This window comes from Carlito syrichta, unplaced genomic scaffold (genome assembly GCF_000164805.1).
Source record: "Carlito syrichta isolate Samal-C Ts95f unplaced genomic scaffold, Tarsius_syrichta-2.0.1 Scaffold307112, whole genome shotgun sequence".
NCBI lineage: Eukaryota > Metazoa > Chordata > Mammalia > Primates > Tarsiidae > Carlito > Carlito syrichta.
The window spans coordinates 913637-940298 of record NW_007251208.1 but is presented as its reverse complement, the minus strand read 5'-3'; the positions used below and the strand labels follow the sequence as shown (position 1 = coordinate 940298).

At 35.1% G+C, this 26662-nt stretch overlaps 1 protein-coding gene across 3 annotated transcripts in view; it reads left to right on the top strand.

The window, feature by feature from the left end:
* Nucleotides 1-26662, top strand: part of PTPRZ1 (protein tyrosine phosphatase, receptor type Z1) — a 130038-nt gene that overhangs the window by 60675 nt on the left and 42701 nt on the right. For 2 of the 3 annotated variants that reach the window (XM_021715432.1, XM_021715431.1), the window contains exons 10-12: nucleotides 5523-5569; nucleotides 12939-13935; nucleotides 21512-21656. In XM_021715432.1, coding sequence (XP_021571107.1) covers nucleotides 5523-5569; nucleotides 12939-13935; nucleotides 21512-21656 — 1189 coding nt within the window. Of the gene's footprint in view, nucleotides 1-5522; nucleotides 5570-12938; nucleotides 16507-21511; nucleotides 21657-26662 lie in introns of all 3 variants that reach the window. The other variant, XM_021715430.1, reaches the window with a different exon arrangement.

Sequence of the window (26662 nt, the reverse complement as noted above, 5' to 3'; positions counted from 1 at the left end):
TTCCTCTTGGTTGATTTGCCAATACTCTTTCACAAAAACAATGCAAACAAAAGTTGTTTCTAATTGTATTTTGTTTGCATGCATCTTCTCTAAGTATATGGGAAAATCTTTTGATCTCAGAATATATGCAATGACGGAATAAAATGCTGGCCATCGTAATTTAAGTTTACAGGTTCACGTAATCAAATTAGTTTTCCTCTTGATAGTGTGAGAAGTTTTAAAGTAATACAATGGAAGTGTATATAATACATATATATGTATACACATCATACAAATGTATAAATATATATGCATACATACACAAATAAATATAAATATTCTTTGGTCATCCATAACACAAGGCTACTCACTGTCATGTAAATGAATGGTTACAAACTGTATTCATTATAGCATATTTCAGTTTTACCTATGGAAGGAAAAATGATGAGCACTGATTTGTGGTCTGAATCCCATATCAGGGACTTTAATCCAACTTGAATTTAAATAAAGTACATGCTCATTGATCACTTTGCCATAGTTGTTCTTACTAATTGACTTGTTAAGTAAAAAGCATCACATGCTATAGCATTCCCTTCTTCCAAACCACAGGCTATAAAACTTGTTAAGATATCTCCCAAGTTGCTATTACTAGCTAACAAATATTACTGCTATTATGATGGCAATATCGTTATTAAATATTTCTTATGACTTCGGTCATGGCCTGGGCATAATCATCTTTCTTATTGCCTTTATTTAGCATTGTTTTTCAAAATCAGACTATTTTTAAATATTATGTGAGCTCTGAGTCTTATTAAAAGGTGAGTATCAAAGTAACTGGTAATGACTTTATGCTACATCGTGCTACTCCATTGGATGGCGATCCTCACCTGGAAAATGACATCTGAATGTCATTGTAGCAGTATGACATTGATCAAGTTAACCAATAACATATTTGAATTGTTTGAAATATGGTCTATAAAAAATTACCTCAGCCGGGCTCGGTGGCTCAGCCTGTAATCCCGCGCCTTTGGGAGGCTGAGGTGAGTGGATTGCCTGAGCCCGCGGGTTCGAGACCCGCCTGGGCAGCGAGACCTCATCTCTACAACAAATCAAAAAATCAGCTGGGCGTGGTAGCGCATGCCTGTAATTCCAGCTACTTGGAAGGCTGAGGCGGAAGGATCGCCGGAGCCCAGCAGGCGAGATTGTGGTGGCGCCACTGCACTCCAGTCTGGGCGACAGAGTGAGACTCCAACTCAAAAAAAAAAAAAAAAAAAAAAAAAAAATTACCTCTACCCTTATGTATGCACTTTAGCACATGAAGAATTATGAACACCTTCACTTGTAATGTCTTGATTTAACCTACTCTGCTCTCTGTACATAAAATAATTATCCAGTTTACAAAATAGAATTACTTTTAGCTATTTATTTTATACTGTTTCTTACTCTATTTACTATGTCAAAGTTTTAAACTTTCTGAATTTTTTTTTTTTTTTGGTAAACTTATTTCATATGAAGATACAGATTAAATGTCTAATTGCTCCAGAAGTGATTTCTCAGTGATCCTTTTAAATTGATTCTATATTTGTACAAAATGTAACATTCTTGAATAATTTGTAATATTTTCACATTTTTACAAAATGGTAAATATTATAACTCAATATATATATATTTATTCAAAGGATTGAGACACTATTGAACATTGTAATAATGAGATGCTTATTTGGGCACACCATTTAATCTCCATGAATGTCTCAGTCACTTAAGGCATTTTGTACAGTAATATTTTAGCAAAAGATGGTATTTGATTTATTTTTTGGATAGACTAAGCTTCTTAAAAGCCAAGGGTTTCAAATTTAAGATTATTCCCTAATTATTTCTGTCAAAAATTCCTGCACCAAAAGCTAGTTTACCTAAAGTTTGGAATTTTCCTATTTCTTATAAAGAAAATATTGATTCTCTTAGACTTTATTTTTTCTAATCTTAAAGGCTGCAATGACATTTTAGTCCATATATTTACAATTCAGTATTGAAATTAAATCCTCTTAAATATTGTTTTTATAGTAAATATATCCCAGAAAAAGTCTTGACAGTAGTGCTGTCTTGTGGTTTGGTAAACCATTTTGTACCTTAAAGATTTGGGAATTTTACCATTTATGTGATTAATATAGACATAAGTGACTTTTGGGTTTGCTGCTGACCTCATGGCATATTTAGTCACATTTCGTCTGGTTAATCATCTTGTTCCATTACCTTGGTTACAGTGTAATGTACTCTTTTGAATTATTCCATTATCATTTAAAATAAGCTGTTAACTAAATATTGTATTGTTTATTGCTTTTGTTAAAAAGAAACAAAGAAGGTAATTTACAATTGCCCTTATTCTTTTATAGATTTCAAATATTCTAATCAACATCCATGAAGAAAAACTCAGTCTTTCAAATTGCGCATTTAATTTCCTAATGTAATTAAACTGTTCGTTTAAATTGATAATTTCCTTATATTATTTTTGTATGTTCTAATTAATCTAGTGTACAATAGTATCACCATAAACTAATGTTCACTATTTCAAATTGCTATTTTTAAAATAAAATATAAATTTGTATTCAGGAACTAACATTGAATTTGTCAAGGAAGTCTTTTTAATGTTAAAAAGAAATGTATATTCTTTTAAAATACTCTTCTAGAAAACTATATTTATAAATGAATAATAAATAGTTCTTTCATTATTACTAAGACAGTTATGTTTATTCCACTTACATAATGTAGAGCTAATTAATATATGGTTCTAGAGACATTATTAAAGTACACTTTTGTAGGGCCTTGGTAATTATATGTGTTAAATTTAAATGCATGATGAATTGAATTAACACATTTTTTTTCTGTTACTGTGTGCTTTTCAGTTGTATAACAATTGTCTTGTTAAATCACTATACATGTGTCCTTACCCTGCCTGTACCACCCTATCCTACTAGTATTATATAATGATATTTAAAATTATAGTTTGAAGCAATTGCAATCTACATTGCTTCCATTTCTTGCATTGTGAAACTTGGCTTACCTTCAAACAATTAAATAAGCCTTTCCTGCCAACCTACATTAGTGTTGTTTTTTGTGTTATAGAATATTAATGTGTTACTAATGTGTGTTTTTTAAATCTAAGCTTATATATGCCTCAAAACAAAATCAGAAAGGGCCAAAATTTTTGTTTGGTTATTACACAGATATGAATGTTGTGTCCATTTTAAAAAAGATATTGATGGTTCCTTACTAATAGACTTTTTTTTTTGTAGTCTTCATGGAGTCCCTTTTAATGAAGTGTGAAGAGTCTATAAACAAGTATAAGCTTTGAATTACTTAATATTCTGTAGTGCCTGAGTCAGATGAGTGGTTACTAAAATATCAGTTATTTGTAAGAAGAAGTGGGCATGGGTGTACCCAATGTGAGACCTTGTACCCATCTGCAGAACTGGACTTGAGTGCCAGGATTTTGAGCTCACAGATCTAGAAGCACAGCTTCAGAGTGTTTAGGAAGATGAAAATGATCTTTCAAGATTATTTTGCTTCAAAATTGTTCTAAAGAGGCTCAGCAAAAGACTCCTGGATTCTGGGAAGTAGAGGTATTGAAGTGTTCCTGGAAATTTCAGTCCATTCAAATGATGTGAATCCAGTTGGAAACCAGAAAGAAGATCCACCTGTAATCCCAGGGAGGCGGAGGTGGCAGGATTGCTTGAGCCCAGGAGTTTGAGACCAGCCTAGGCAACATAGCGAGACTTTGTCTCTACAAAAAAAAAAAATCAAAAAATTAGCTGGGTGTGGTGGCACATGCCTGTAGTCCCAGCTACTTGGGAGGTTGAGACAGATGGATTGCCTGAGCCTAGGAGGTTGAGGCTGCAGTGAGCCATGAACATACCATTGCACTCCAGCTTAGGTGACAGAGTGAGACCCCAACTCAGAAAATATAAATATAAATAAATAAACAAATAAATTCACATGTATTGATTTTCTTAGGGGTTACAAAGATGCAAGTTTGTAGATAATTGAAGTCATTTTAATTTGAAAACATAAAGACCATGGAAAACAGAGGATGGAAAAGAGTTTCGTGGGGACATAGAGAAAGGAGAGAACTCATGACCCAAAGAAAAGTTTCCAAACTCCTTCACGGGCAGTTTTAACAAGAAAAACAAAATTGAGAATTAAGACTGTAATTGTTTCTAGTGGGTATTTTCATTTTTATAACACAGAAAATTGTTTGGGATAAGTGTATCTGAAACAGCTAACTTTTCAAGAGTTCTGTAAGCTTTATCTAAATATTTTTCGGAGCTGGGCACACTTACAGATTTTACTTGAATGCTCCTCTAAGTAGAATCCATGCATAGAACTATATTTTATTATTTTATGTTTATTAATATCTAGAAAATGTCTCCCAAAAATAAACTCAAGAAAGTTTGTACTGGAAAACAGGCCCAGGTATTGAATGTTAGTTCAGTTATGCCTTTACATTTCTATAGAATATGCATTTTCCTTTGAGTCTATGTAAAGACATAAGAAACGGAGCATAGGCACCACTGGGGACAGTGCAGAGCATCTGTGGAGATGGAATGAGATTCTATAAAAGTATAGGAATAAGATTGTCATTATTATAATACTCAAGCCTCACAATTACTCTGTCTTCCATCCTCCTAATGACTTAGGCAGCTCAGATGAAGACTAAGGAAAAATTGTCCTCTGGTTCCACAGTAATTTGACTGTGTGGCTACTAGATTCCTTGTTGGAAAGACAGAGTCAGCTCTCTGTCTTTCCCAATATTTCCTGACAGGTCCTGTTTTAACACTGAGGTAGCCATTGTTTGACTCTGGTTGGTTGGGAGAAACAGACTTGAATGATCCTGGTCCCCAAGTCCTTACATAGGCAGTATTAGCTGAGTTGCCCTGGGGAGAATGGTGGGCATCCTTCTCTTCAGTTCTTGCTGTCAACCCTGGCTGGACCCTGCTGGAAAACAATCTCTACTTTACCTGGTGCAGCCCCCTGTATACAAATAGGTACGATCCCAAGTCTGGGGAGTAAAAAGAATTATTTGTTCCTCAGTCAGATAAGAAATTTAAGAGGTAGCTGAATTAAAAAAAAAATAAATTCTGCCAATCCTCCAGAGAATCCCTGGCATTTTCCCAACTATGCTTTTATCAGCCCTGCTAAGGATGAAAGAATAATTATTTGAGTTTCTTTATACTCAGTTGTATCCGCCTCCCAGTCCTCCTCTCCCTTCTTCCCTTCAATCAGACTTGGTGTGGGAATGGGGAAGGCAGTGGAGTGGAAGATAGTGATGAAGGTTTTGAGCAGAGTTACATAGAAGTCTAGGAAGTGCTGGGTTATGGAGTGTTAAGTAATGTTGAAGTCTAAAGTTTGAAATTTGAAACTTCTGTTTTCAGAGACTCTGTATTTTCAAAGCTAACACGCTTCCCCCCCTCCTCTTTTTATCGAAATGTAAGCTCACAAGGTTGAAAAAGTAGAATAAAACTTTAATAATTTTGTTTTTAATTTTGTAGAACTTGACCTTTTTCCTGAGTTAATTGGAACTGAAGAAATAATCAAGGTATCATAGCCATTTTATATTCAAATGTTTTAAAGTTATTTTGAAAGTATTTAAAAGTATGTTAAATGAATGCTTAGGTTTAAAATATTGTTGCATAAACGAAAGTCTGTGTTGTACTATTTATTGTTTGTGGGGTTAACTGCTAAGCGTTATAGTCATGTAATGGATACACACAATTCTTATATAAAGAAGGTGGATGACACTTTGATTAGTATAATACAAAAAAACCAGAGAACTATTAAAGGTTTGGTAATTAAAAAGAAGAAGAAGAATCTTAGGCTGGGCGCCATGGCTCACCCTGTAATCCTATCACTTTGGAAGACCAAGGTGAGAGGATTGCCCGAGTCCAGGGGTTCGAGACTAGCCTGGGCAACTTGGTGAGACTTCATCTCTACAATAAAAGAAAAAAAATTCGCCAAGTGTGGTGGCACACACCTGTGGTTCCAGCTATTTGGAAGACAGAGGCAGAAGAATCACCTGAGCCCAGCAGGTTGAGGCTGCAGTGGCCATGAGCATGCTGAGCACTCCAGCCTGGGTGACAGAGTGAGACTCCAACTCAAAAAAAAAAAAAATGAACTTTAAACATAATTATAGCTATAAGCTATAGCTATAAACTGGAATTTTTAGTGTCTAAATTTTTCTAAAGGACTAAAATAATATTTAACCAGTTTCTAATATTGTTAGTTTATTTATAAATAACTTGACCAATGATTGATAGATTCATAATAAATATAAACCAAAATATAAATTGTATATAGACTTTACTCATTTCATTGCATTATTTGTATTAGGACTAATCATATTATAATGTCTGTTGCCAGCACAATGTCCTAAATTTAAGTAAATGGGTATTTGAGAATATTTACAAATTTAAGCAAACTTAGTTTTTTAAGTAGAGGGAAAACATTGTTAAATGTATCTTATATTTCCTCCTGAGATGAAATGTGCTGTTCAAAATAACTGAAACTTTATGTTTAATTCAGCTGCTACTGATGGAGTATGAATGTAACCTATATGTACATATTGTATAGAGGATGATAGAGTGTGATAATTAATGCTGTTATCTAGCAATAAATAGCAATTAGGTTTGTTATAGGTATAAATTACCTTACCCATGTATGTATCGTATGGCTAATATCCCTTACAAGGTACCATTTTACCAAAATGACTAGTCCACCTTTCAGTAAGGGTTCACAAAATTTACCTAAGGGTATCTTTGTGTATGCATATTCCTGTGCACATGCATATGAGTATGGATATACCTAGAAATGAGTAATGAAATCAAGTAAAATATGGGGAAACAAATTGTTTGTATGCTGTATTGTTAATTCACATCATTGGTTTGATAGACTGCCCTTGTCCCAATAATTGATGCCATTCGGTAAACAATATTCTGTGTTCCATCTGATAGAAAATGTATTACATATCATGAACTTTAAAAAAATGATCAAGAAACAATCATTTTTCATAGTCACTCTTACTATTTTTCCATGTTTATTTTTGTTCTCTATTGACATTAAAGCCTTTAATCCTAAGACAGCCTTTAGCATAAGCCTACAAAAATTCTTTAACATTTCCTAATGTTAATTACTAGTAAATTTTTACAGAAAACTATAATGTACTTATATTGTCTATGTGAATAGGCTATAAATGTGACTTGATATGCCTTTTAAAACATATTTTTAATTGTTATATAGTAATTGCACATATTTAGGGAGTACATGGTGATGTTTCAATACATATATATTGGTTGAACCATGGTAATTTACATATCCATCACCTCAAATATTTATTATTTCTTTGTATTGGGAACATTCAGCACCCTGTAATGATTTTATTTTATTTTTATTTTAAAGATGTGGGGTACAATTCAGGATTAGGTACATAAATGGTCATTGTCCAGGTGAAGTTTGGGCCTTCCCTTGGTCCTCACTTCACCTGGTTTGGGATCAGGTACCCTTATGTGTCCCCCCTTCCCTGGCAGTGTTCCACTACTGTCAATCCCTTTGTTGTAGCTTTATGATAAATGTTCAGGGTTCACTTACAAGGTACTCAGTTCTTTGTTTCTGTGATCACAGAGTATGATAGACTCTAAATCCATCCAAGTTGCTGCAAAGTCCATAATTTTGTCTTTCTTTATGATTGCATAATATTTCATCATGTATACGTACATTTTTTTAATCCAGTCCACTTTTGATGGGCAGCACAGTTGGTTCAGTATTTTGCTATTGTGAATAGTGCTGCAGTAAACATGGGTGCACAGGTATCTTTTTTGTAGAAGGATTTTAGTCCCTCTGGGTATATTCCCAGAAGGGGGATTTCTGGTCATATGGAAGGTCGATTTTTAGATATTTTAAAAATCACCCCACTGTTTTCCACAGAAGCTGTACTAATTTACACTCCCACCAACAGTGTAGAAGCAGTCCCTTTTCTAGGCATCCTCTCCAGCATCTGTTGTTTTTGAGTTATTGACAATGGGCATCCTGACTGGAGTTAGGTGGTAGCTCAGTGTGGTTTTGATTGCATTTCTTTGATGATTAGTGAGGCTGAGCATGTTTTCATGTATCTTTTGGCTGCTTATATGTCTTCTTTTGAGAAACATCTATTCATATGTTTTGCCCACTTTTTAATAGGACTGTTTATTTTCCTTTGCCCTTCTTCATTTTTAAAAATACAACAAATTATTGCTAACTGTAGTCAAGCTACAGTACTATAAAACATTAGAATTTATTCCTCCTTTTCATTCGTAATTTTGTATCTTTTAATCTCTATCACCCCTTCTTACCTACATTTCCCAGCCTCTGGTAAACACTATTTTACTGTCTACTTCTATGAAATCAAGTATTTCAACATCTGCATATGAGTGAAGACAAGTTGTGTTTATCTTTCTGTTCCTGGCTTATTTTACCGAACATAATAAAATCCTGTCATTGATTCAACCTGGAGTAGACTGGAGGTATACCTTTATTTTTGTCATGACACTGGAAAACAAAGCCTAAAGAACATGTATGTTATGATGCTTCAGGTCTCACCATTTGCATATATGACAAACACACAAAGACCTTCTTGTTAGAGAAGAAAGTGAAAATGTTTGAGTATTGTTCCTCTACAGAGTAGCTTGTTATAGTCAGAGAAAGGTTCCTGAGCAGAAGGGAAAAAATATAACTAGTTGCATCAGTCCATGTCCCCACAAGAAAGAGATGCCTCACTCAAGCGGAGTCATTAAGGTTAAATCAATTAAAGGGACTATTCATAGATGTGTGGGAAGCGTTCATGAAAACCACCAGGGGATGGTGGTGTACAATTTGGGCTAATGATACTGAGGACTCATTGTTACACGTAAGCCTGAAAGGCAAGAAGACGGTGTAGAGAGAGTAGTCCAACAGTTGCTGTGGCCTCTATAGTGGGACAGAGCCATCCTGTGGTGACCAGTCAGATAAGGAACCTCCCAGGGGATTGCCTCATTCTCCTAGTCATCTCTCTTGGAAAAGCAGAATGGAGACAAGAGGAGAGAGGATTGGGGAAAGCAGAGGCAGAATTTACGACACACCGAGAAAGAAGACACCCAAGAGGGCGGGGTAGAATTTGAAAAATCAGCATCACTTCTTGGTGGAAAGCTGTGATTTAAAAGAGAAAGAGGAGGAAAGAGAGAAATGTTGGCTTATGGGGCTTTACCCACCCAACCACAGTGCCCACAGACATAGCAGTAAACTTCCTTTGAAACACCGAGGAGAATACACTGGCACCGCCCAGGGAGAAGGAGTCAGATATTCACCACATAGATGGGGATTTTAAACTAAGGGTACAGGAACATTGGTCAGTAAACTTGACTTTTCAAATTGGTAGTATTTCCTGCTATTGAAATTAACTATTATAATAAAGTACAAATCAGAACAGATCCATATTGGAACATGACTTCCTGAAATACAATTCTGGCATGGGATGAAAACACTGCCTAACCAATCCACTATTCATTTCCATTGCTTCATGAAGGAATGAATGACAGAGGCTGGCAAATGCTTGGAATGTGCTGTAATGACTTGTAAACCCTTAATATGGAAATTAATAGTTTGGAGGATATTCCTTAGATCCTCTACAAACAGAAATGAGTGGCTTTGCAAGGCAAAATGTCTCCTGCATGATCATGGCTTTACACTAAAATTTTTTAAATGGAAGTTGTAAAGGATATCACGTTTAACACAGATCAAAATAACAGCAGAAGATTCACAATAACTCCATAAGAAACTATAGGAGAGCATATTCATTGAGACAGTTGTGATCAGATATGAATCAAGTAATCACAGAGCATGAATGAGATATTCTTGAAGTATTGGCGCAAGGCAACATGAGCTCATAGAAATCAACAAGACTTGGTGAGGTAGGATTAATGAATGGTCCATCACATCTTCTTTAGGTTCTGAGAGATATCTGAATCTCATAAAGTTTAAAATCTTCTAGAAAAGAAAACAATAGAAGGGATGTGTATGTGATGTGTGTATAGTTTTTTTTTGTCAAAATATCTAACAGAAGCCGGGCTCTGTGGCTCAGCCTGTAATCCCGCGCCTTTGGGAGACTGAGGTGAGTGGATTGTCTGAGCCCGCGGGTTTGAGACCCACCTGGACAGTGAGACCTCATCTCTACAATAAATCAAAAAATTAGCCGGGCGTGGTAGCGCGCACCTGTAGTTCCAGCTACTTGGAAGGCTGAGGCGGAAGGATAGCCGGAGTCCAGCAGGTCGAGGCTGCGGTGGCTGGGAGCACTCCAGTCTGGGCAACGGAGTGAGACTCCAACTCAAAAAAAAAAAAAAAAAAAAATCTAACAGAAGAAATAGTGAGTAGTGTTATAACAAAACTTTTATGGAAATCTACATAGCTTGTGGTAGGATATAATAAATTATGTTTATGTGGGAATATCAGCAAAGAGGAAGAAGCACAATGTTAATAATAATATTGACAGATATTATTAGATCATATGGAGAAAATAGACAATATATTATTTGGGAATTTTAGACATGAAGGAGAGAAGAAAGGTAGAATGATAACTGGAAGCTGAATTAGAGGTTTTCCTTTATGTTCCTTTTAAATAGAAAAGATCTGAGTTGATTTAAGCAGATGGAGTGATGTGTTTGAAAATTTGAGAAAACAAATTTAAATCAGAAAATAGAAATACTCAGTTGTGCTCAATTTCCAAGAACATGATAGGGAATAGATTTAAAACATAGATTTAAAACAGAATTAGCCATATGAAGGAAGGGAAATGATCCTTCAGTTACAACAGAACTAGGGGTACAGTGGTGATTTGGTTGGTCTGTGTTTCTAATGTTACAGAGAAGTGTGTTTTTGACTGTTGGCTTCTATTTTATCTGTAAAGTAACAGGAAAGCCGTCTTCTGAGAATGAGGGGAAAGGATAGAAAAATAAAGTTTGAACAGAGTTTTCATAGAGGGTAAGAGTGTGGAGTGAGACCAGAAAACTAGGCAAATATTCAGATTTGTAAAAATGAGGAAGAGTTTAGAAATTCCACACTGCCAAGCTTACCAATGATCCCCAACAAAATTCTGGATCATATTATAAAACAAATGTTTGTGAGAACTCCTAGTGAAAGAAGCGATGATTGGCAATAATACATTTTTATTAAAGCACGCCAAAGCTAATTATTTTTATTTCCTTTTGCATAATATTCTTAGGTTTATAGATGGGGAAATATTTTATTCAGGAAATTATTTGGTGAAATTTTTCAGGTTGTCCTGGTAAAACAAGGTGTCAAACAGAATGCACAATTTCATGAAGAAATACTGACTATTAGTCAGGAAATTTGTCTAGGGAATCTGAAAGAATATCCATTTTTAGTCTTCAGTAAAATTCAGACAAAGCCAGCTCACTTCTTAGAGTTGTCACATGTGCCTCAGAAAATACTTTAAAACCAACTAAATAATTAAGTTCTAAAATCAGGTAGTCATTAAGCTTGGAGTTTTGTAAGCTTGGAGTTTTGTGTTTCATACTATGCAGCTTTCAGTGTGTATGAGACACATGGTTTAAGATTCCGATTACGGCTACTGATATTAGTTAAGTCCTCACTGATTATAGAAGTCACTGTTTTTCTTTTCTTAAGGAACATGACCTTAAAAGATCTAGTAAAGGATCTAGTAGATAACAATTCTAACAAATTGTTGGGCAAAAAGATACTTACAAAATTATGTCCAACATGGGCTAAGAAAAAATATATATATCTTGATACCTTTTGCAATTTAGTTTTCTAAACATTTGATTAGATGTACTATCCCCAGTTTTATACACACAGAGAGAGACAGAGACAGAAGGATAGAGAGAAAGAAAGCATGGGACTGGTTGACTTTTGTTTTTGTTTTTTTTTGAGTTGGAGTCTCACTCTGTCACCCAAACTGGAGTGCAATGACCGCTCCCGGCCACCGCAGCCTCGACCTGCTGGGCTCCGACAATCCTTCCGCCTCAGCCTTCCAAGTAGCTGGAACTACAGGCGCGCGCTACCACACCAGGCTGATTTTTGATTTATTGTAGAGATGAGGTCTTGCCAAGTTGCCCAGGCGGGTCTCGAACCCGCGGGCTCAGGCAATCCACTCACCTCAGCCTCCCAAAGCGCGGGATTACAGGCTGAGCCACCGAGCCCGGTTGACTTGGTTGACTTTTAGCCAGATGACTAGAAGACTCCTGGGATGTTATACTGACTGAAGTTTCATGGAAAATTCGACCTCCTGAATGGGGATACTCAGGAAAACACAAAATTAAGTGACTTAGTAGCAGAATCATATTTTGACAAGTCGCCTTTAAAATATCCAAGTCTTCAGTAGAAAGTATTAAAAACAAAATGTATATAACTGAATAGCTCTTTCAGTTATAAATCTTTCCCTTATGATGAATGTAAAATTATGACTTGCTCTGAATATATACAATTAAATGTTGAGTGTCCTTTGAAATAGTTATATTGTCACTTATTATAATAAGCTAATTGCTATTTAGCTTGATGCCTGATGAGCTGAACAAAAAAGCATAATAAAGTCAAGAAAATAAATACCATGCTAAAGAACACTCTCAATAAGTAAATACAACCACAGTGTATCTTCCTTTTAAATCCGTGGCATCTATTAATTTAATCACTCCATTTCATAGCATTAAAATAAGTAGATCCTTTCATTCAATTTAATTATTTTTCATAGAGGGTGAATGACAAAGGTTATGGCATAGAGGCATGAGCTAGATATATTTTATGAGGATAAAAAGTTCCCAAGATCCTACAAGTGATCAATATCAGCATAATGCAGTATAAGATATTATTAAGATATTGTTTTTCTCTTATAGCCTTATGTTCCATTAAGTCTTGTTTGCTTTTCAAAGGAGGAAGAGGGAAAAGACATTGAAGAAGACACTGTTGTGAATCCTGGTAGAGACAGTGCCACAAACCAGATAAGGAAAAAGGAACCCCCGATTTCAACCACAACACACTACAATCACATAGGGACTAAATACAACGAAGCCAAGACTAACCGATTGCCAATAAGAGAAAGTGAATTTTCTGGAAAGGGTGATGTCCCCAACACATCTTTAAATTTCACTTCCCAGCCAGTCACTAGACTAACCACAGAAAAAGATATTTCCTTGACTTCTCAGACTGCTACTGAACTGCCAACTCACACCATGGAAGACACTTCAGGTTCTTTAAGTGACGGCTCTAAAACTGTTCTTAAATATCCACAGATGAACTTGTCCGGGACTGCAGAATCTCTAAATGCAGTTTCTATAACAGAGTATCAAGAGCTATCTACTGATATCAATGAGGAAGATAATTTACTAACCAGTTTCAAGCTTGATACTGGAGCTGATGATTCTTCGGGCTCTAGTCCTGCCACTTCCGCTGTGCCATTCATCTCCGAGAACATATCCCATGGGTTTATATTTTCTTCAGAAAACCCAGAGGTGATCACATACGATGCCCTCATACCAGAATCTACAAGAAACTCTCCAGAAGATTCCCCTTTATCAGGTTCAGAAGAATCACTAAAGGATCCTTCTGCTGAGGGAAACGTGTGGTTTCCGAGCCCCACAGATGTGACAGCACAGCCCGATGTTGGATCAGGTAGAGAGGGCTTTCTCCAGACTAATTACACTGAGATACATGTTGGTGAGTCTGAGAAGACAGCTGAGTCCTCTTCTCCAGGCCCAGTGATTTCATGGGATCCCTCAGTTACAGATATGGAAATGCCACATTATTCCACCTTTGCCTACTTCCCGACTGAGGTAACACCTCATGCTTTTACTCCATCTTCCGGACAACACGATTTGGCCCCCACTGTCAACATGGTACACTCGCAGACAACCCAACCGGTATACAATGGTGAGACACCTCTTCAACCTTCCTACAGTAGTGAAGTCTTTCCTCTAGTCACCCCTTTGTTGCTTGACAATCAGATCCTCAACACCACCCCTGCTGCTTCAAGTAGTGATTCGGCCTTGCATGTTACGCCTGTATTTCCCAGTGTCGGTGTGTCATTTGAATCCATCCTGTCCTCCTTTGATGGTGCACCTTTGCTTCCATTTTCCTCTGCTTCCTTCAGTAGTGAATTGTTTCGCCATCTGCATACAGTTTCTCAAATCCTTCCACAAGCTACTTCAGCTACTGAGAGTGATAAGATGCCCTTGCATGCTTCTCTGCCAGTGGCTGGGGGTGATTTGCTATTAGAGCCCAGCCTTGCTCAGTATTCTGATGTGGTGTCACATCAGACAACCACTCATGCTGCTTCAGAGACGTTGGAAGTTGGTAGTGAATCTGGTGTCCTTTATAAAACGCTTATGTTTTCTCAAGTTGAAGCGCCCAGCAGTGATGCCATGATGCATGCACGTTCTTCAGGGCCTGAACCATCCTATGCCTTACCTAATAATGAGGGCTCCCAACACATCTTCACTGTTTCTTACAGTTCTGCAATACCTGTGCATGATTCTGTTGACGTGTCCTACCAGGGTTCCTTATTTAGCAGTCCTAGCCGTACACTGATGCCTCAGTCTTCATTAATAAGCCCAACTGCATCATTACCGCAGCCTACTCACGCCCTCTCTGATGATGGGGAGTGGTCTGGAGCCTCCTCTGATAGTGAATTGCTTTTACCTGACACAGATGGGCTGCCAGCCCTTAACATTTCTTCACCTGTTTCTGTAGCTGAATTTACATATACAACATCTGTGTTTGGTGATGATAATAAGCCGATTTCTAAAAGTGAAGTCATATATGGAAATGAGACTGAACCACAAATTTCTTCTTTCACTGAGATGGTTTACCATTCTGAAAGCACAGTCATGTCCAACATGTATGATCATGTAAATAAGTTGAATGAGCCTTTACAAGAAACCTCTGTTTCCATTTCTAGCACAGGGAGCATGCTTGCAGGGTTTCTTGCTTATACCACCAGTAAGGTGTCCAATCATGATACTAGTCAAGTTTCAGAAAATAACTTTTCAGTTCAACCTGTATCTCAAGCATCTGGTGACACTTCACTTAAGCCTGTGCTTAGTGCAAACCCAGAGCCAGCATCCTCTGACCCTGCTTCTAGTGAAATATTATCTCCTTCAACTCAGCTCTTTTTTTATGAGACCTCAGCTTCTTTTAGTACTGAAGTATTGCTGCAACCTTCCTTTCAGGCTTCTGGTGTTGACGCCTTGCTTAAAACTGTTCTTCCTGCCGTGCCTAGTGATCCAATGTTGGTTGAAACCCCCAAGGTTGATAAAATTAGTTCTACAGTATTGCCTCTCATGGTATCAGATTCTGCCTCAAGTGAAAACGTGCTGCACTCTGCATCTGTACCAGTTTTTGATGTATCACCTGCTTCTAATATACATTCTGCTTCACGTCAAGGTGAAACCATTTCTTATACAAGTGAGAAATATTTTGAACCAGTTTTGTTTAAAAGTGAAAGTTCCCAGCAAGTGGTACCTTCTTTGTACAGTAACGATGAGTTGTATCAAACTGCCAATTTGGAGATAAACCAGTTCTATCCCCCAAAGGGAAGGCATGCCTTTGCTACTCCTGTTTTGTCCATTGATGAACCACCAAATACGCTAATGAATAAGCTTATATATTCTGATGAAATTTTCACCTCCACCAAAAGTTCTATGACTGATGAGGTAGTTGCTGGTATTCCAACAGCTGTTTCTGATACATTTGTAACTACTGATCATTCTGTTCCTTTAACAGATGGGCATGTTTCCATTACAGCTGTTTCTCCCAGCAGCGGTGGTTTGGTAGTCACAACCAAGTTGCTGTTTTTTTCTGAAGCAACTTCTGAGCTGTCTCATAGTGCCAGATCTGATGCCAATTTAATGGGTGGTGGTGAAGATGGGGATATTGATGCTGCTGATGATGATGGTGATGATGATGATGACAGAGATAGTGATGTCTTATCCATAAATAAGTGTATGTCATGCTCATCCTATAGAGAATCCCACGAAAAGGTAATGAATGATTCAGACACCCAGGAAAACAGCCTTGTGGATCAGGATAACCCAATCTCACACCCACTACCTGAGAAATCTGAAGAAGAAAATAGAGTCACAGGTGTAACCTCAGACAGAAGTCCTGATAAATCACCACCAACAAATGGGCTACCCCAAAAGCACAATGATGGAAAAGAGGAAAATGACATTCAGACTGGTAGTGCTCTGCTTCCTCTCACCCCCGAATCTAAAGCATGGGCAGTGCTGACAAGCGATGAAGAAAGTGGATCAGGGCAAGGGACCTCAGATAGTCTTAACGATAATGAGACTTCCACAGATTTCAGTTTTCCAGACACTAATGAAAGAGATGCTGATGGGGTCCTGGCAGCAGGTGACTCAGAAATAACTCCTGGATCCCCACGGTCCTTGACACCATCTGTTACTAGGAAGCACTCAGAAGTGTTCAACGTTTCAGAGGCAGGTTAGTTATGGGTCAAAAGGATAGATCGAGGTTGGTGTTTTTCTTGTTCTAAAAGCAAAATAGAGAAATTATGGGAGAATAGACAGTTGGTAAAGGCACATCATCTTTTTTTTAAATCAAAACATTTAACAAATCAGTTTACAGTCCTGAAAGCATGACTTTATTTATTATTTCAAATGATTATTTAACATGTATTGATCTTAGTTCTTTCTAAAAGAGATAAAACAATTTTTATTTATGGTCAATATTTCATATTCTACAGGATGTACATTATGTGTGGGAGCAATTATGTGTACATAATACATTTTTAGTAGAATGCTTTTTAAATAAGATCAGAATGTGCTTTATTTAGATGATGTTAGTTTTCATACTTGTGTTCTAAAATGACTTGTAAACTAAGTATAAAATGAATTATAAAATCTGATAGTAATATGATATAAGCACTTCTCTCTGACACACCCCATAGGAAGATTAGATGATTTGCACACTCACATCAGCTTGGGGAGCTTTAAAAATAATTATTGTGTTACTAAGTGTTGAGAGCTAATGGTGAGGTTTTTTTTAAGTCTTAATTTTTAAAGCATTTCCAGAATTATCTTTCTCTGCTTATCTTAATGTTTCCTAAAGAGGGCAGTGTGAGCCAACAAAATACATTTTATTTTGTGTTTGCTGTTTGTTATACACCTAAGTTAAATAATAAGCATTAATATGCATAGTATGTATAGGTATTGTATGACAAGATGTAAAACAGTAAAGAATTTTCTGTAGAAATGCATTTCATTTGTTAATGTATTTTATGCAAATTAGCTTACCAGCCAGATGTTTCTTAGAGCAGATTACTTGCAGCACAGATGATACAGATGTCTACTTTAAATGCCAGTGGGGAAAAAAAGGAAATACAGTTCCCTTAAGCATCTGAAATATTATATAATTTCATTGAAGTGGTCTTAATAATTTTAAAATTTGTTTTTGTTCAATTTTAAGGTATTTTTAAATTTAACAATGAAAATGAATCTTAATAGTAAGTCAAAAGATAGGCAAAAGTAACAAAAAGGACTCATTGCATGAAAGTACATATTGATAATTCAAACATAGACATCAATCTCATTAGAATACTTTTCCTCTTTGTTATTTCTTCCCTTGAATTAGTTTTTTTTTTCTCTTCAGTGCAGCAGCAGTTAAAAGTTTGTACATTTTCATAGAGGAGTTTTTTTTAAATATTCTGACTTGATACCTATTTAACATTGCATTTCATTTTAAACACTTAAACGCTGCTGCTATGTGAGGATAAGTAATGAATCCTAGGTCACTATATTCATTAGTGTTGTCATATGTATGAATTATTAACTGTTCTCAAGTATAGTACTTGTTTTTTAAATTTTTTATTAGATTTATGTTAAAGAAAAATATCAAGAATTCATCTCTTTTTCTATCTTACTAGGTAGTGACATATCACTCTATGTCACATATTATATACTATTGCAGAAATATTACTATGTAATCAAATGCAACACATAGAGTTATTGCTATTGGTGTCTATCTCAGAAACTATGCTTTCATTATTATGGACAATAAAACGTATGTAATGCTAAAATTGTAATACCAGAATTATCCTATAACTTAATAACAATAATAGTCTGTAATAGACTATACTATTACAGAAAGGCTGTCTATATAGCAAAATGCTCCACCTAGAGTTATTGGCTAAAACTTACCAAATTTCTCTTCAGTGCACTTATAAGATTGATTTATTTATTAAGGGCATGTTCTCCCTCTAGTGAGGAGAAAAAAATACAAATATAACATTTAACAAGTAACATAATTGATGAAGTTAAATCAACAAGATTAAGTGAATATTCTTGCCTATTTTTAAAACTATATCTGTAAAAACAGCATATGTAGTCTGTCATATCCGATAATTGAATTTGCGCCTTTTGTCAAATGCATGCAGATTCATTCTTAAACTTAAAATTTTATGGTGTATTTCCAAAATGTAGAACAATTTACACAGAGTTAAGGCAAATATTAGTAACTACAAGTTATAAATAAGTAAACCAAGACCCAAAGATACTAGGTTACTTGATCCAGGTCACATAAGGAGTATATACAAAATTGGGCCTGGAAATGTGTTATTGGTGTCTGTCACTTAGAGACTATGCTTTCATGATTAAGGGCAATAAAATATATGTAATGCTTACATTTAAATACTAAAACTTACTATTTTATTCTCCAAATGTAGATTTAAATATTACCTTTACTCCTTTATTTTTAATTACCTATTGGTGGATACTTGTCGCTTAGGTAAATCATATATACTACTGAGTTGTGTCAAAATAGACATTTAGTCTCGAATAAGTGAAAATAAAATCAATGCAACTAGTTCCTTATTATAATATACAAAACAACCAGCTAATTGTACTTTTGTGTGGTCTCTTATCTTGGATAAAAGAGCTAGGTCTGGTCAGGAGTGATGGTTTAAGCCTGTAGTCCCAGCACTTTGGGAGGAAAGGAGGAAAGATCACTCAAGGCCAGGAGGTTGGGACCAGCCTAGGCAACAGAGGGAGTCCCTTTCTCTACAAAATTAAAACACAATAATTAGCTACACATGGTGGTGTGTGCCTGTAGTTTTAGCTACTCAGAAGGTTGAGGCAGGAGAATCACTTGGTCCTACGAGTTCAAGGCTGCAGTGAGCTATGATTGTGCCACTGCACTCCAGCCTGGGCAACACAGCAAGACTCAAAAAAAGGGTAAATCTATTTACCATAGATTTATCATTCTAAATTAGTAAGGAATTTAAGATCAGATAGCCCAGGGAATCAAGGAATTTATGAGAAAAGTCAATATGCAAAACTTTGTGTGTGTGCATGTGTGTATATAGTGCATGTATATAATATGAAATGTATATGGTATATATTACACATTTATATCTGACATATATATCATATATATGATCAAACATATCTCATATATAGTATGCATATATATTTATATAAATGAAATATATGTTTATCTATCTATATATATTCATATGCATGTTACTATGAATATCTGTGGCCATTAAAGACCTGTGTAATTATATAAGCTTTCTTTGCACATGCATTAAAGTATGTCACTGTTTCTTAAACTTTAATGTGGCTCAAAGTCACCTGGAATACTTGTCAAAACACACAGATTGCTGAACCTACAGAGTTTCTGATTCAGAAGAGTTGATGTGGTTAGAGTGGAGCCCAAAATGTGTATTTCTAGAAAGTTCCAGGTGATGTTGATGCCACTACCCACTATCACACTTCAAGAATGAATGATATAGATGATAATGTTAACTACTATTTGTTTTGTACTAGGTATGAGGGTCTTTGCCACGTGGATTATTTCTTTTATTATGCACAAACTTACTTTCCATTAGGTAACAATCATTATAATAGGAAAAATATGAAGACAACGAATATAAAATAAGATGCTTTCTTAAATTTTATAAAGAAATCCTTTCAGTACATTACCCATCAGATTATTTAGGTGTCTAAACAATGGAGACTCACATAATGCGCAGAACATAGGAATAATATGATAAAAATGGAAACTTGGTCTTTTCTCACAAGAATATTAACAACAATTCAGGGATCAACCGACTTACATTTGACCTTTTAATGCAGTTTTATGATTTTTTTAAATGTCATCTTCAAATCCCACTTTTTTCTAGTAAGCACATCCATAGTTATAGAAGCAGCATCTTGAGAAATATATGTGCCATTTATATTCCTGTGATACATTTTCTATGAGTGGATTTGAATTCTTGGCCCTTTCTGCTTTCTTCCCTGGTTACAGAAGAAAGCTGTAATTTAAAATCTTAAGTTCTTTCCAGTTAGATATATTTTAACACTGTATACATGTATGCATGCATTTATATTTGTCTCAAACTTCTTAAATATTTAAAGTTAATTTCCTCTGTCTCTGAATAAATAGACACTTGGTATAAAAGCATCAAAAGTCCCAAGCATAGGAAGCATGTAGACTTTGGTGGGGAACTTAAGTTTAGTTCTTTCAGAACTCTATAGGCAGACTAGATAAGGGCTCTTTGTACGACTGCCAGCATATCATCTTGTTAGAAGCAGTTCTTGTGCTCAAATCTTGGTTTCCCACTGAACGCACATCAAAGCAAAGGGAAAGGGCTGTTACTGGCCACTAACACTCACAGTTCTGAAACTTTTTTTTAACAACTTAGAAGGATATCTCCAGTTATAATGATTTTCAAAGTGCTAGTACAATCGTGTCCCTGATTGGTCAAAAAAAATCATTTTCCATCTTTTAAAACTATCCCAAGGGCCAGGTTTGGAATTTTCCATTATTTATACTTGTGTATTTGAAAATAACTTCTTTGAACTATGTCTTCCTTCAATTCACAAGCAATAGTGTTTTTATTTTTTACAGAAAACACTATGGATAATATGAGGATTCAAAACAACAACTAAAGTATATCTACACTTAAAGTTAAAATGGTTTACTAGAATGAAAGATTATCTCAATGTAAGAGGGATTATCCTAAGATTTTTTTGCTTGATGAAAGTATTGATTTCTTCTAGTTTTTTATCTAATGCAGTTAAAAGAATTCTATTAAAAGTAATTTTAGGAAACCAAAGTTACGTATGGTGATTTAATAAGTAGCATTATTTTTCCTGATCCTTTAAAAAAAATGGGTAGCTTTCTTATTTTAATATTTCTGTTTCCCTTTTAGCAAGCATTTCAAGGCAGTATTATGCTGACCTCTGCCAAAGCAACCCAACCTAGGTACCAGTCTCTGTAGGGATATTTCAGTCCTTCAAATTAAATAGTCTGCCTTACTTTTCAAACTTTGTTTTACTTCAGTTGCCTAAATTGTAGACATTCTTTGCATCATAGAGTTAAAATTTTAAAGGTAAGTAACAATGAAGGTTGCAATTAATCAGTTGAAAAGTGCTGTGACTTTTCCTTCAGCTTAAATATCAACTCTCTCAATTTTCTCCGACTACAGAGGCCAGTAATAGTAGCCATGAGTCTCGTATTGGTCTAGCTGAGGGGTTGGAATCCGAGAAGAAGGCAGTTATACCCCTTGTGATCGTGTCAGCCCTGACTTTTATCTGTCTAGTGGTTCTTGTGGGTATTCTCATCTACTGGAGGTAAGTTGAGTGTTTGTTTTGGAAAACTTAATTCATAAAGCTCAGATTGTGCCCATATTCATCTGAAAGGTCTTCAAAGCATATTCAAAGTTGGTTTTCCTTGACAGCTGCCATTAATTTATTCAAGATGCATTTGTGAATCAAACATACAATAGTAAAAGGGTTGATACCTAAGTCTTCATACTTAAATCAATTAAGGTAAAAATGGAGGAACTTCTAATTTAGTTACTATTTAATACAATATTTTGATGACTGTGTTTTCATATTAATCTGATGTTCAAACATTATCATAGCATTTAGCATAAATCTAAGCTTTCACCAGCCATTTTAATCCAAAATTATTTAGAAAAACATAATTTTTTGATACGGTAAATATTATTTCTATTAACAGAATTTTGTATAAGATGCATATTGACTGTGCACACTGATAAAAATGATAACCTCTGCATAAAAGTAAAAATCAAGCAATTAAAATATAAATAATTAGAAAATAAAGTTAATGACTATATTAAGATGCATGGGCTTTAAATTTTTTTATATAATTTGCTTTGAAGATGAAATTACAGCTTTACCCTCATCAATAATCCATTGAAACCAGTAAAGGACAAGAATAATTGCACCCATAATAAACTTTCCTTCCGACAGAAAGCAGAACACACTGCAAACTAGTAGATTTACTAGGGACGGAATACAAGTCAGCATAACTGTGTCTGTTGGAAAATGACTTTATGGTGATATAAGGAATCATTACTTATAAACCAAAACAAGCATAGCTTCACCTGAGCCCAGAAGATCCAGACTGTGGTGAAACATAATCATGTCACTGTACTGCAGCCTGGGCAATAGAGTGAGATACCCAGCTTAAAAAAATTTTTTTTTAAAAGATTATATTGTTCAGAAGATCTGTAATTAATGCATTTTGTTTAGCAACATCATTCTACATATTTATGTCAACACTCTTTGTTTCTTGAAAATATATTCTTTCAGTTTATCCCAAAATATTTAATGTATTTATTATCTATTCCCCATGTGTATGGTACAGTGTTAACAAGAAATATAAAAAAATGAATTAATAAGAGTCACTACTTTCAAGAAATCTATGCTTATTGGTAAAAAAAATAGTTTTTCATTAAAAACATAAATTATTACACAGAGGCATATGCATAGCGGTTGAAATCTAATGCTCCAGTTATGGTCAGACAACAGAGGAACTTGATAAGCCAGAATGCACAGGGTAAATGGAAAATAAAATATAAGGCTTGAGCTGCATCAGATTCAGAAAACAGAGATAATAGCAAGGGGCATTTAAGCAGAGGCATGGCAGGTAGGAATTCCAGGCAATAGAAATGAGCTGAATGTGTCAGCGACAGTGAGACCTGGAGCATGTGGTTGTCTGTACTTGGATACTGGCTGGCTAAGGTAGAATGCTTTCATGACCAACTGTATTTCGTACCTGACTTCCTTTACAGAACAGGGTGGACTGCACACTATGGATGACACATCATGCTTTTGATATTTTGTCCATAATAGGATACAGATGAATTTGCTTTCTTCCGTCTGTATCCCAATGATTCCCATAAGAGTCAATGACTTGGCTGGGCTCGGTGGCTCAGCCTGTAATCCCGTGCCTTGAGAGGCTGAGGTGAGTGGATTGCCTGAGCCCACGGGTTCGAGACCTGCCTGGGCAACTTGGCGAGCCCTCATCTCTACAATAAATCAAAAATCAGCCTGGTGTGGTAGCGCGTGCCTGTAATTCCAGCTACTCGGAAGGCTGAGCAGAAGGATCGCCGGAGCCCAGCGGGTCAAGGCTGCGGTGGCTGGGAGCGGCCACTGCACTCCAGTCTGGGCGACGGAGTGAAACTCCAACTCAAAAAAAAACCCAACAAAACAAAACAAAAAAAGAGTCAATGACTCTTTCTGTAAAGATCTCATGCTCAACAGATTACTTTGAACATCGTACATAATTCATAAATATTTGTCCAACAAGAATTCATATTGCTTTTTTCCTTACCGCCCACTGAACTTGTTGATAAAATCTTTTGTTACATTGGTATCATGCTTTTTCTGATTACTGGTTTCTGTCTAATCTGATTTTCTCAGCCAAACTAGTTTTTTTAATTAATGGGGAATAGTGTTAAATACATTTAAAACTAGATGCAAAAATACAATCAATTTTTACTCCATAGTTAACAGTGCTAGTATAAAGTTTCAATAAAGAGATCAGATGGGTTATAATTATAAGATTGTAATAATTAGAATGAGTCTCTTAATCTCTATGATTTAATTTTTAAGCATATTTTATGAAACTTTTAAAATCAGTGTCTTAGTTTGATCTTTCATGCAATTAAAATATGGAATGGTTTCTCTCTTCTGTTAGTAATAGGACATTTCATCTGTATTATGTTAGGAAAAATTAAAATTACCCACTGAAAGCATATTAATCTGACCATCAGTAAGATGTTTCTTTTTTCCTCCCAAATAACACTTTAGGCACCTTGAATATAGAGTGTAGTAGTTTAGTATGTGAGCACTATGATGGCTTGTGCATCTATTTTATATTTATCAAAAGTTCTGCTAAAATTTGTCACTACTTACTCATTTCAAAATGTTAACTAATTAAATATCTGTCCTATTCACATCTATTTGAAGTCAATTCACTGTAAAATGTTACTATAAAATGTAACATTTAGATCATAATACAGTAAGGGGGTTATGTACTGAATCACAAGATAGCAATTTTAGTGTGTTCTTCAAGGTTTATGTGAATCTTTCACATTCCAGTGTAGCTACATTTGTAAACAATATGACTTCACTAGCCAATATTGAAACCTTTTAGACCTTTGTGAAAACTACAGCCTGTAAAAAGGTTTAAAAATCAAATGACATACAAATAATAGTCCTCATAGTAAAATAATCTTTATGAGTTTTTCCAAGTTTATGTATCTAAACATTTCTTAAAACAACTTGAGTCAATATTAACATATTATAAAATTCACCTCTTTAAAGTATACAATTCAATGTTTTTTAATGCATTTCAATATTTTCCCACTGTCTAATGATGTTGAATATTTTTATGAGCTTCTTAAACATTTGTATACCTTTTTTATGAGAAATATGTATTCAAATCCTTTGCTGCCTATTTTTAATTAGATTATTTGTCAGTTTATAATTAAATTGTGTTTTATATATATTCTAGATACAAGTCCCTTGTCAGATATATGATGTGCAGTTATTTTTTCCTATCTTGTGAATTGCCTTCTCACTTTCTTGATGGTATTTTTTTAAGTACAAAAGTTTTTAATTTTGATGAACTCCAATTCATCTATTTTTCTCTTGTTGCTTGTGCTTTTGGTATCATATCTATGAAGGCATGCCTAACCCAAGGCCATAAAGATTTACTCCTAGACTTTTTTCTAATAATTGAGTTAAGTTGAAGGACTCAGGCTTCTTAATTTCAAAACTTATTGCAAAACTACAATAATCAAGAGTATAACAGACATGTAGATCAATGAAATAAAATTGGGAATAGAGAAATAATCTCTTATGCTTGTGTTTAAACAAGAGTCACAACTTTTCAATGGGCAAAGAATACTTCTTTCAACAAAGAGTCCTAGGACAATTGGATATTCATACACAAAAAATCAATTTGAAACTTTTTCTCACACTGTCCACAAAAGTAATCTCATAAGGAACTATAGACCTCAGTGTAACAGCTAAAACTGTACAATTCTTAGAAGAAAATATTTCAAAGTTTTTATAACCTAATTTTAGGAGAAAAATAATCTTAAAGTTTTATAATAAATCTTCTCTTTGTGTAATTTACCTAACTCAAGTGTTCTCTTATGTTTTATACAAACTTTGAGAGGAAGCATGTTTAGCAGAAAGAAAAAACTAGAAGTGAGGAAATCTGGGTCCATTTATAAGTCCTGCATGGTGTTTGCTATATGGTCACGGTTATGTCACTTACCCACTTAGAAATTAGTTTATTCTGTTTATCATTTGGACAGATTCACTAGATCATCTTTAAAATTGCAGTCAGATCTTCTTTATGGGTTCTGTGAATGAATGCATCATACTGAATATTGTTTCATGTTTGTATATGGATACTAAAGAATGGAAAAATACACATGCTAACTTTATTCTAAATACTGTGATGAAAAGGTGTAAATTAAATAATCAGATTACCATTGATTGATAGGACCTATGTCTACAAGTTTAAAACAGTCATCACTTTTTTCATCATGGCTGAGTGATAATTAGCAGGAGACATAGTTATCAACACTTAGCACATAGACGTGAAGACATTCACTGCTTATACTGAACAGATGGACTATAGATACTGAACCTTGTCATACATTAAATGATATGCCTTGAAATTATTTTCCAGATGTTTTAAGGTATAATTTGCATGAGCCAAGCCATAAGTTTCTAAGTGCAAAATGACTTCAATGGGGAAGATTTTCAAATTGCTCTTCTTAAAGAAAAAAAGGGCAATATTTGAAAGCTCTTTTAAGAATTAGAACCTAAAAATTATGAGTGTTATATTCTGCAAAATGACATACCATCAAAAGAAGTATAGCAAAGGACTTTGCACAGAACAATTGTTTTGACTGAGAAAAGCAATACGAATTCTCCCTTGATCTTAAATTCAAATTTGGGGGTCATTGGAGGCAGTTACCATCCCAGAATGGAGGCCTCCGGTACCAGACTTCCTTTTAAGTAGAATGTCACTTCCTTTGTAAAGCTGTACTATAAAATGGACCTAAGCAATATGCAGATGATCTTCATCCATAATTTAGCTTCTACTATTTTAACTATTTCCTCTCACAAGCTTTTTTTCTATTATTTATAATGTTACTTTGGGAAGTTAATGTCAATTAACAGATTTGGACGGCTTACTTTCTAAAACCACCAAAGATTTGATTACGTTGCTGTAAAGAGTAGAGTTGTTTACAGAGATACTACAGTGAATATTAGCTACATGTTAAACTTCAATGTCAATATGT